This window comes from Phocoena sinus, chromosome 11, assembly GCF_008692025.1.
Source record: "Phocoena sinus isolate mPhoSin1 chromosome 11, mPhoSin1.pri, whole genome shotgun sequence".
NCBI lineage: Eukaryota > Metazoa > Chordata > Mammalia > Artiodactyla > Phocoenidae > Phocoena > Phocoena sinus.
The window spans coordinates 63732302-63744360 of NC_045773.1; the positions used below are offsets into that span (position 1 = coordinate 63732302).

General features: G+C 57.3%; 1 protein-coding gene across 3 annotated transcripts in view; it reads left to right on the top strand.

The window, feature by feature from the left end:
• The first annotated feature begins 375 nt into the window (after positions 1-375).
• ITPR3 (inositol 1,4,5-trisphosphate receptor type 3) overlaps positions 376-12059 on the top strand; it is a 66455-nt gene continuing 54771 nt past the window's right edge. For 2 of the 3 annotated variants that reach the window (XM_032647748.1, XM_032647751.1), the window contains exon 1: positions 405-754. In XM_032647748.1, the coding sequence (XP_032503639.1) occupies positions 666-754 (89 nt within the window). In that variant the 5' untranslated portion in view covers positions 405-665. Of the gene's footprint in view, positions 755-12059 lie in introns of all 3 variants that reach the window. The other variant, XM_032647749.1, reaches the window with a different exon arrangement.

A 12059-nucleotide genomic window follows, 5' to 3' on the forward strand; every position in this document is an offset into this window, starting at 1 on the left:
CACGGCTCTCGGCGACCCGAGGGCCGAGGAGTAGATAGTTCGGGGAACCTCGAGGGCGAGAGCCCCCAACTACGGCTGGGCCTCCTGGGGATGGCGGTTCCGCGAGTTTGGCTGGGGACTCGCCGGAACTGAAAACCTGTCCCGGGAGCCCGCTGGGGCCCCGGGAGCCCGCTGGGGCCCCGGGACCCCTCGGAATCGCTGGGGGCAGGAGGCCGGCTCGGCGTCCGGGAGACCGGGCCGGGACGCGCTAGGGGCGCCGGAGGAGGGCCGGCACACGTGGGTGCCGGCGGGCGGGCCGTGGCCGGGTGCGGGGTGGGGGCGGGGTGTGGCTTCTCCGCCTCCCGGGCGAGATTTACATGTGTGTGTGGCGGCCCCAGACTTCCTGCTCTGCTACGCTGCAGGTACGCGCGGGCCGGGCCGGGCGGGCGGCGGGTGAGCCGAGACGCGGGCACCTCCTCACCCGGACGCCACCGCCGGCTCCCGGGCCGCGCCGCGCAGCCTTCCGCCCCGGGGGCTGCTAGCCCGCCCCGGCCGCGCCAAGCGCCAGGCTCCGAGGTGGGGGCGCGCCCCGCTCGGCCTCCCCCGTCATCTCCGCCCTCAGCACCTAGCCTGGCCGCGCGCCCCTGGGCGCCCCCACCGCCCAGGCTCCCCGGAGGGCCGCAGCCATGAGCGAGATGTCCAGCTTCCTCCACATCGGGGACATCGTTTCCCTGTACGCCGAGGGCTCAGTCAATGGCTTCATCAGCACTCTGGGGTGAGTGAGCCGAGTTCGGGGCGGGGGGGCGCGGTGGGCCCTGGTGCTAGTTGCGTGCGTCCTGCTGCCTCCCGCCGACAGAGGACCTGGACGTCCCCAGCTTTAAGGAGAGGGGAAACGGCTCGCCTCCTTTCAGAGAAAGGAAGTGAAATGTTTGCCCAGGTAAAGTCGGGTGCCCAGCCGGAGTTGTCAGGAGGCGTCCCCCTTCGCGAAGCCTCCACCCTGGCGCTCTCGCCCTTCTTCAGAAGGGGCGGGGAGGCCGAGACTTGCTCTGCAGGTGGTCCTTGTAAGGGGGCAGGTGGGTGGCTGGGGCGTTAGTTAGGGAAAGGCATCCGGGCCTGGACGTGACCGGCTCTGGGGTGGGGCGGAGCCGTGGCGGGGTGGGCAGGCTCAGCCCGTAGTCCTCTAGTAACAGACCTGTCGCACCTTTGAAGGGTCGCACCTTTTCCTCCTAGCTCTCTTCTGCCCTGCGCCCCCCCCTCCCCCGCCCCCATCACTAGGAGTGTCTTCGCAGCCCTCCCCTTACAGGCGTCCCAGGTTCCTGCCGGCTGCCCCCTTCTCCCCGCCTCTCCCTGTCAATTTCCTGAGTAGCTCATCTGGCGCCTCTGGGTCCCTGGTCCCAGGATCTCTGGAACACTTTACCACCATTAATTAATTCTGGCTGCCACCCCACAGGGTCTGGATAAGCAACGAATCAATTCAAGGCCCTGGAGAGAGCCAGGCCTGAAGCTGGCATAGGGCAGGGCAAGAATTAGAGCGAATGGGTTTTATCTTCAGAGAGCAGTTGAGTGAGTCGGTGGGGATGGGACGTAAGAGTGATTTCTCCACCTCTCCAGCCTCAGGGCAGGGCCTGTTACCTTTGTCACATTTTCAGTCTGGGTACTTGTGTTAAATGGTCTCATCTTCCCCACCACACCCAGCCGTTTTATTTTAGGGTAAACCCACCCTCTTCTGCCGACCCTACCCTCATCTGGATGCCAACCAGCTGCAAGGTGTCCTCTCCCTGGGGGCTTCGGAGGACAGCCTTGGCACTCTAAACCCAGGGCTGGCTCGCCCTGAGCTGGGGAGGTGGGAGTCACCTGGCTCCCTTGGTGTCTTGTTGGGAGTTTAGCTTTAGTCCTGTGGGAAAGATCGGGAGGGTTGGAGGTCTGGCTTAGCCAACGGGGAATGGATGCTGACTTGGAATTCCAGAATACCTGCGCTCCTTATCTCAGCACCCTCCAGGCCTTCTCATTCCTCTCCCCATTCACATGTGGACTCCCCAGCCCTGCATTCCCTCCCGGCTACATCTCACTTGTCTTTCTCAGTTTACTAGAGGATGGGGTAAGCTGCATCCGTGGCACATAGTAAACACGTCTGATAGCGCTGAGGGAAGGAGCAGAGACTGTGGGGACGTGGGGGATGCAGGGACAGATGGTGTCCCCCTGCCTGGTGTCTGAACAGTGCTGGGGGCTTTTGGGAAATGACCATCTTCTCTGTTGGCTCTGAGTGCCAGGCTCAGGGCTGAGCACACTGTGGGGGCTTTTTTTTTTTTTTTTTTTTTTTTGCGATGCGCGGGCCTCTCACTGTTGTGGCCTCTCCCACTGCGGAGCACACGCTCCGGACGCGCAGGCTCAGCGGCCATGGCTCACGGGCCCAGCTGCTCCGCGGCATGTGGGATCTTCCTAGACCGGGGCACGAACCCGTTTCCCCTACATCGGCAGGCAGACTCTCAACCTCTGCGCCACCAGGGTAGCCCTGTGGGGGCTTTTTTAGCACCTGTGAGGATCTAACAGAACCAAGGCCGTCCACACAGGCCTCATCCCCTCACTAGGGATTCCCTCTATTGCTTCCTAGCACAGCTCCCTCCCGCCCTGGCCCTTCCTGCCCCAGGAAGCTGCTTCCTCCAGTCCAGTTTGATTCTGAGGCAGGGCCTGGTGACCGCCCATAGCCATTCTACTCCAGGGGCCGGTTCCCAGTGCAAACATCTCCAGGAGCTCCCAACTTCCGCCGATACACGCACGCCCACCCTCCCGGCACTCCCACCCTCCCAGCCTGGCCTTCTAGCACTGGCATGTGCTGGCCCCAGCTTAACTTTCTATTTTTTTTTTTTTTTTCACCACCCCCTTCACGACCCTGACACTCCAGGTGCACCACCTGGATTGGGATTCCTGGAACCTTCCCCACGCTCTTGCGGTCTGGTGTGCTCTTGTGGTCTTGTCCCGGTCTCTTTACCTTTGTTCCAGTTGCTCCTGCCCTTCAGCCAGCCTCCACCTGAGTAAATCTGACCCACCCTCTCAGACCTGGTACAAATCGGCCCTCCTTTGTGAGATCCAACCCCCCTCCCCCACCCCGGCAGAATTAACCCCTTTTCCCCTGTGCTTCGCACTGCTTTATACACTTTCCTCTCTGGTGTTAATTGTGTTGTTTTACAATTAGTTGAAGGTTTCTCTGTAGAGCCCTCTAACACTGGGCACTTTGCCAGGATTATCACCCCATTCCTCCACTCAGGCACTGTGCCGGGCGCCTTCTTAGAACTTCACGCAGTGAAGGAATGGTTTCTAAACACCCTAAGGCATCGCTACTCAAAGTGTAGTCCTTGGTTCAGCAGCATCAGCATCTCTGAGAAGCTGGTTAGAAAATACAGTCTCACAGCCCTGCCCGTCCTGCTGAATGAGAAGCTGCATTTTGCGCCCCAGGGGATTTGGAGCCTTAAAGCGAAGCATTGCTCTATGTGATTCTCTCTCTGCTCCAGCCTCACCAGAATCTTTCTGCCTCCATCCTCAGCTCTGGTCCCCTTTGCCTTCATCCTGGCTGTTGGTGCCCATGTCTGCGAACCCTGGAGGCTGATTTGACTGAGTTCCCAGGCGATCGCAATGCTCGGTGCCCAAGAGGTGCCAAGTAAGGGCTGGAGAAAATGAATTTGATGAGGACAGGGGCAGCCTTGGTGGACAGTGGGACTGGCTCAGCTGGGGGAGTAGAAAGGGGGGCGGGCATTGTTGGAGGAGGGAGTCTGGGGCAGCTTCAGATTCCAGCCAGGCTCTGCAGAGCCAAGTGGAGGAGGCCAATTAGAGCTGCCTGCGTAATTACAGCTCCCAGTGGAGATTGTACATTAACTCTGGGTTGGGAGGATGGGAGGGGTCTGGGGAGTGGATCCTGGAGCAGGTTGAGACCTCAGCCGGGACGGGAAAGCAGGCCCACGCCTGTTCTTGGGAGGAGAGCATGGCCGGGGACACTGCCTTATCCCTCACTCCGGGTGGGAGGCAGCAGAGGCCAGGGCTGCAGCAGCGGGTTAGGGCCACTTCAGGTGAAGGATTTACTATGGCTCCCGGCCAGTGACTGTGGGAAACCGGCCCTGCGTGCAGGGTAGGCCCCTCAGAATCTCACGTCCAGTTCCTAGAAGGTCTCTTTTGAGTGCCCAGAGGGGTGGCCCCCAGACCACTGGGATAAGCTGGGGAGTGCAGGTGAACTGGGTCTTGCAGTCGAGCTCCCAAGATTTGTCAGATTGCCTCCGCCTGCACATGGCTGGGCCTTGGAGCACCATTTGGGGGCTCTCAGGGCCTCTGGACCTGTGTCACCCAGGGCTGGGTGATCTCAGGGAGTAGGGTCAGAAGTGACCTTGGGATTCCGTGTCTACCTTCCAGCCTGATCTGCTTCCCCAGGAGGGTGGTAATTGGAGGTCTGGACCCAGAAAACGTGGAGGTAAATGTGGAGGAAGTCCCAGGTCCCCAGGGTCAGTACCTGCTTTGTCACTAACTGCATGGGTGATTTTGGCAAGGTCCGCCCTCTCAGAGTCTGTTTCTATCAGCCTGGTTGTCCTCTGAGGTGCTCTGTTTGCACCCGAGAATCTCCCTGGGGGTCTTTAAAAAAAAATTCCAGCTCCCATGTCCCATGTCAGACCAACTGTAGTAACATTTCTAGGGGTGGGCATCTGAGGTTTGGATTTTTAAAGCTCCGCAGTGCTTCTAATGTGTACCTGGGGTGGGGGGGTCCCTTCTCAGGGCCCTCTCAGGCTGACAGGCTGTGAGGAAGCCTAGCTATTGGGTCTGCCTGCCCCTTGGTCCAGAGAGCCCATCTCTTAGCCTTCATCAGACTTCATTAAGTCATTCAACAAACATCTAATGAGCACCTACTATGTGCCAGGCACTGTTCTAGTCACTGGGGAATCAGTGATAACCAAGACAGAGTCCAGCCTGTTCTAGTCTGTACAGCGGAGAGCTGGAAGAGATGGTCTTTAAGGGCCCTTTGTGCCTTAAGTCCCTGAGACTCATGTGATTTCAGGAGGGGGCGCTGCCCCTCCCGTGCAGACGACATTCCACTGGCAGATTTCAGACCTGCCCTTGGCTTTCACTTAATTGTGATTTCACTGGAATGAGATGTTGGACTTAGCCCTGTCCTGTGCCGCAAGGCAGGGTCTCAGCCTCCACTAGGTCAATCCATACAACTCATGTTTTTTAGGAAAATGTATATTTTTTTCTTTCTTTCTTTTTTAAATGAAAAATTTTTTTTCGCCGCGCCCTGTGGCTTTTGGGATCTTAGTTCCCTGACCAGGGATTGAACCCAGGCCCCGGTATTGAAAGCTCTGAGTCCTAAGCACTGGACCACCAGGAAATTCCCATACATATTTTTTTCCTGATTAAAAAATAATATATGCTCCATGGAGAAAACTTGAAAAACTAAAATAAAAAATGATCTGTAATACCACTGTGATTATATTGACAGCCTCTATATGGGCTTTCTAGCCTTTTATGCACATAAATAAAGATTTACAAAACAGTATCACATTGCACATCTGGCTTTGTATCCTGTCTTTCTGGGGGGAATACATTAACCTGTGTTTTCCCATGCGTGCCAGCCTACGACTGTTGTGGCCACAGAGCATCCCCTGGTATGATGTACCTTCATTTATTTAAGCAACTCTAGTATTGGGCATTCAGCTGGTCTCTAAATTTTTTGCTGTTCCAAACAATCTGCCCTGAACATCCTAGTCCATACATGCCCGAACACTTGTCCAGTTATCCTCTCAGGATAGATTCCCAGAAGTGGAATTCTGAGATCAAAGGGAAGGCACATCTTTATTTAATTTTTCCTGCCGCGCCGCGTGGCTGCGTGGCTTTTGGGATTGTTCCCTGACCACGGATTGAATCTGGGCCCTCAGCAGTGAGAGCTCAGAGTCCTTACCCCTGGACCACAAGGGAATTCCCAAGGCACATCTTTTACCTTGCTGGCTCTTTCTAACTCTGCACACTTCTCTGGTGGCGGAGGAGGTGGAAACGGGGACCCTGTGCCCTGGGGGATCTAGCCCACTTCACATCACGAGTTTGAGAGTGTTGTGCTAGGGATGTGGGGAGTAATACCAGCCTCTGCCCTCGAGGTTGGGCCAGGTTGGGCGTGGCGGCTGCAGTGGGGAGGGGGTGAAGTAGAGAGAGGGGTGGTGTGTGGGTTGCCTGAGGACAGGATCAGCCCCAAGGTCCCACCGAGGGACTCCAGGGACCCAGGCTGCATGCAGCTCCTGGGCCTTAAAGAATCCTGCTGTAGCCACTTGCTTACACTCTGTCCTGCCCGACGTTCCTGACCCCATGTCCCCTCCCCTCCCCTCCCCTTCCTGACTTGGCCCAGTGGGGCTGTGGGGTGGAGGCTTGGGTTGGGGGTGGAGTGCTGTGCTGGATTTTAGGGTGGGGTCACAGGAGCTTTCTGCTGCCAGTTTAGGGGCAGGTGTTTGGGTTTGAGTTACCCCTGAGCACACGTCTCCTGCAGTCTACCCCCCCCCCGAGGCCTGCTCGCCACACTTCACCCCACGTGGAGCTGGGGGGCTCCTGCCTGGAAGTGGGGGCTGTGAGGGAGGTGGGAAGGAGGCCTGGGAGGGGGGGAGGAGAGCAGACCCCAAATCTCCAGTAAGTTCATCACAGGCCTCTAAATGTCAGCTCTGAGCTCCCCCAAGTGCATCACGCAGGTCATGCCCAGTAGTGGCAGTGGTTCCCAGCAGTTGTGCCTGTAGCCAGCCTGCTCCAGGGAGGACCCCTGGCTTAGTGGGGCTAAGCGATTTGCTGGGGTGGGGCTGGGGGACGTAAGCCAGCAGGAGCCCTGCGCGCCACGCCACCAGAGAGGAGGCTGCAGGACTCTTCACACCGGGGTGGAGATGAGACTGGGTGCTGACAGCACAGTGCATCTGGGGGGCAGGGAGGATACACTGCAGAGGGCTTCCCACCTGAGGAGGTAGACAGTAGGGACTCCTTGCAGGGGATTGAGTGGGGGAGTCAAACGATCACTGTGGTGTGTAAAGGTACATATTTGTTTCGCTGGCAAGTGGGCAGAGCCAGGAGAGACAGTGAACGTAAATCTTAGCCCAGGGGCAGCTGCAGGTGTTTGAGGCAGACACCTGTGCATATCTGGTTCACAGATCCCTCTCCCATCACTCAGCCAGCCAGCCATCACCCGCTTCTACCAGCCTGCGGGAGAGCCGGCTCTTCAGGGTCCGAGTCTAGAAATGGGTGATGGGGGTGATGGAGGTCATGCGAGGGAGAATTCAGTCTGTGTCTCAGAGATGCAGCTGATGATAGTCGGACTTCACCGAGTGTTTACAGCTCTGGCCTGTGCTGTCCCTTTGACCCCTTACCACCAACCGGAGGCGTATATATAATTTATAAAAGTAGAGAGAGGGACTTCCCTGGTGGTCCAGTGGTTAAGACTCCATGTTCCCAATGCAGGGGGCACGGATTTGATCCTTGGTCAGGGAACTAAGATCCCGCGTGCCACGTGGTACGGCCAAAAAAAAAAAAAAAAAAATAGAACCATTGAGAACACCCATATATCCACCACCTAGACTTAATCGTTGTTTACATTTTGCCATATTTGCTGTTTCTTCTTTGCTGAAGTATTTTATGGTAGATTACATGCATTGCATTTTTTTCATCTCTGCATCCTTCATTTTACAGGAAATAGGCTATGTTCCTGTGTAACCACAGTGCTGTTATCATACCAATTAGTAATTTCCTAATAGCGTCTGATGCCCAATCCATAGTCCAATACACTCAATTGTTCTCAGTCTAGCCTTGACCACTAGTTTCTTTAAATTAGGATCTACTCAAGGTCCACGTGTTAATTTGATTCTTATGTCTCTTAAGTCGCCTTTAATCTAAAGCAACGCCCGGCCCCCACCTCTTTCTACCTCCCCCGGTAAGCGGGAGGTTGTAGACTTGTCTCACTTTCTGGAGTCATCAGGGCTGCTTTGCTGCTCTATTTCCCAGAGAGCCGAGCAGGGATGTGGAGGAGGGTGGCCTGGGCTTCACGGCTGCCCTGCTAAGGCTCCTCCAGCCTCAGTCAGGTTTGCGGGGCTGAGAGCCCAGTCCCCGCATGGAGAGCAGGAGAGAGGCCTGGGCAGGGCAAGGCCGACCTGTGAGGGAAGGGTGGGCTGGGTGGCCCAGGGTTGCCCCTCTTCTCGGCCTTTTCTTGCGTCTCCTGCTCCCCATCCCTCTTCTCCTTGGCCTAACAGAGACCCCAGGACTTGCCAGAGCCCACCAAGTCCTGAGAGCCAGCAACCCAGGCCTGTGGCAGAGGCAGAGCCCCGAAGGCTTGCGCCCTGGCCAGGGGCCCTTCTTTCTGTCGGGCCAAGTTTAGTCACTTTTGCTGCCTCTCTTCCTCGCTGTAGAGGCTCTTAGGGGTTCCCTGAGTGTGTGGCTTACTGTCCTTCCTAGACTTGAGCTCTCTGAAGGGATGAGCCATGCTTGTTTTAAATTCCATATACTGGTCCCTTCGGTGGCTCAAAGTGGATCCTTGGTAAAGACCTGTAGAGGTCAAGTAAATGGATGTTTTTGCAGGGATGCAGAAGTGAAGTTCTTTTCTCCGATGGGGCCAGTGATCCCAGCCAGTGAACCTGGGCTCCTCTACCAACATTTCTCCCCACCCCTACCTAGTGGATGTGACTTTGGTTTTTTGGGGAGGGGGAATCCAAGGCCCCAATCCTCCACCAGCCAATCCCAGTGTTCTGACAGTGCCTGCCTTGGGAGTGGCCTTCTGTGGGTCTAGCCTAGATCTGTGGGGGTGGTGGCCAGTGCCCTGGGCTGGGAGTCAGGGGATCTGGGGTTTGGAACTGGCTGTTCTTTAATTGTTGTGTGACCTGAGCTCGTCAGTTTCCCCCTCCACCCTCTTTTCCAGGCTAGATCAGGGAGGGGCAGTCTGGGGACCCTTTGGGATTTCCCTAGTCTGGTGTCCTCCTCCCTTAGCTGCTCCTCTGATAGTCACTTGCCCCACTTCTAGCTCCCTTCTTCCTCCTGTTTATCTAATCTTTCCGGACAGCACTGACCTGCCCCACTGCCTTTTCCATGGCTCCCACCTGGATCTCAAAGTCCACCCTGGTCAGAATGGGGCCAGCCAGGCCCCTGGATGCATGTGCCTTTCCCTCTTCCTTCAGACCAAGGTCTTGGGGTGCAGACCCCGGGGGCATTTCAGGGACAGCGCCCTTCTCCACATCCTTCTAGAGCAGAGATGTCCACCAACTCCTGCTCAGAGGGTCCAGGGCAGGCCTGCCCACAGGCTTCCTGCCCGACCCTCCCTGCCCCTACTACCCCCTCCCCTTGCCCACTCTACTGATGCCCTGTTGGGCCCTGCACAGTGCAGGCTCAAACTCATCTTGTGTCACCCAATGGATAGAAGGCTTACAGCAGACTGTCCTCAGGGCTCCTGAGTGTCCACTGGGCTGGGGGGGTGGGGGGTGGATTGCACAGGTGAAGGTCGTGGCTCCTGTCCTCACAGCACACAGCATGGTGGACGTGAGCTTCCAGAGGGTGGGTACCACACCCAGCACATAATCCCTTTGCAGTAAGATTTTGTTGAACGGATGGAGACCTAGATCGTATAGGTGCCATCAACTGACCAGCTGTGTGGCCCAGTGGTCCCTTAAACTCAGTGAACGTCACACTGGACTGTGGTAAGAATGGAACGAGGTATCGGGTGTAATTTATAAATTAAAGTGTTCTGCACATCGGAGCGTCGGATTTTCTAAGATGATCTTGGCTGGGGTGCCTTTAGTTAAGGGGAGATGCCTCATGTGGTGGAAACGGGGCAGGGAGCTCTGCAGGAGCCTAAGCGCGGCCTTGAAGATGGCAGGACTCGGAGGGAGCTTCTGCGTGTGCAGAGGCGTGGAGCGGGGGACAGCGAGATCAGAGGGCTGGCGGGGCGCGGGAGTAGGCCCTTCCCTGGATCTTGGGCGGAGGTGGACGCGCTCAGGAGGGGAGGGGGACAGTGAAGCGACACGGCAACTTCTCCCAGGAGAACCCGGCTCTGATTACAGCGCCAGGTGCGCATCGGAAGCCGGACACCAATCCACACAGATACCCCCACCACAAGGGAGAACGGGGGAGCTACGGCCCGGGATGTAGGTGCCATCAGGTGGGGAGGTCCTTCGGAGCCGCCTTCCGCGGGCTCACGGGCGCGGGGTGAGGAAAGCGCGGGCGCTGGTGGCTTGTCCCGCGCCCAGCCCCTCGCGCCCGCCTCCCACCGCCCCCGGGCGCTCCTGGCACAGGCCCAGCGTCCTGGCAGCGGCCTGCAGTCGGAGGCAGGCCGGGGCGAAGCCGCGCTCGCATCCCCTCCGCGACACGGCTGGGGCGACTGCCACACACTGGGAGGCGAGTTTCGCTTCTCGGCGGGGGCGGGGCTCGGGCGGGCGGACGGAAAGCGCACTGAGGCCTCGGCGCGTCAGCTGGGCGCGTCAGCTGGGTCTCGGCGGGCCGGGGCGGGGTTTCGGAGGGGCGGGGGCGGGGCGCTCGGCGACCACCTCGCTGCCTCTCCCTCTACCCCGAGGGACAGAAGTCCCGCCGCGCCCTCTGAGGCTTCTCCTCCATCAAAACTTACCTGTCTGCTGTAACTTACCTGTCTGCTGCTTACCTTGCAGCCCATCTGATAAGGGCTTTCCTGCTTATCTGTTAATGGCTTCACGGGACACTCCTCCCATCCCCTCCCGCCCAATAGCACCTTCTTGGGATACCTCAGTCCTAAGGAGTAGGTTCAGAGGAATGGAGGGGAGGCTTGTGAGGGGGCGCTTGGGGACATTTTGGGACTCTAAACATCCTGCTGCTGGCTGCCTTCTTTGCCTACGGACTTGGTGGAGGGCTGCCCTAAGCTACAGCTAGGAAATGAAATGATGGGAGGGGCGAGGCGCCATCCCTTAGAGGTTGCAGGGGAGGGGTACAGAACGTTCCCAGGGAAGTCGATTTTGCTCATCCAGAACCCACACTTGGAGGAGGGAGGGGGTGGAATGTTGGATCCAGGAGGAAGTTCTGAAAGTCCCATCTTCCTGACCTTGTTTTCCCGATACCTTGTGGGAGCCCCCTGCCTTTTTTTTTTTTAACCGTCCACGTGGCTTGCTTCTCTGTTCTTACCATTCCTGACCCCTCTTGGCTGCAGGTCTGGGATGTTTTCCTTCCCAACCTTGCTTGAAATTCTCCTCCTGGAGGCCATGCTCCCCTACTGACCAGTCCCTCCCCTTTTCTAAGTGGCTTCAGCTTGCGCTCCCAAAGCAGTGCCCTGCTTTGTAAACCACTGGGCACTGGGGAGGGGCTGAGCTGGAGACAGCAGGGTTTCAGAAGCTGTGCCAGAGTGGGCGGGGACAGAAGGACATCCACATAATGACCAGGCAGATTTGTGCCAGGGGGATTAGGAAAAGCACGCCAGGCATCCACTTTTGCATGTCTTTTTCCTGGGGGATGGAGGGGTCTGGGGTGAGGATGGGTTTTCCTCAGACAGGGAGTCTCTGGGGAGGTGGCCTACACAGGGCCTTGTGCACTGGTCAAGATGGTGGCTGTGGGGACTATGCCAGCCTCTCCTCAGTTGCACCAACTTCCATGATGCCCTATGGCTGTCCAGCACCCCCAGCAGTGCCAGGTGCCAGGCCCTGGCCGAGGCTTCATCCCCTTCCCTACCAAAACTTACCATCCTGTGTCTCCTCCCCTCAGGGCTTTGCCAAGAGAACCAGCTAATCTGATTCACTAATCTCTGACAGGAAATTCTATGAATTATTCAAGGCTTTGCACAGCTTCTGCTTCTTCTTTCACACCTTGTCTGATTGACCAAGCTCTGACCTCTCCCTTCCCTGGACGAAATCCACAGATTGGCATCAATGCATATTCCTTATGTCATGAACTCTTCTGAGTATGTGACTTGTCTTCCTGATGAGATTTTAAACTCTCTTAGGGACCTTATCTTTTGCTTCTTGTGGACTTCCCACAGCAGCTAGTAAAATGATTAATTCACTCAATATGTGTGTCCTGTGTGCCCGCTCTGCACCAGGCAGGTGGTCCAGATGCTGAGGGTACAGGAGGAAGCAGAACAG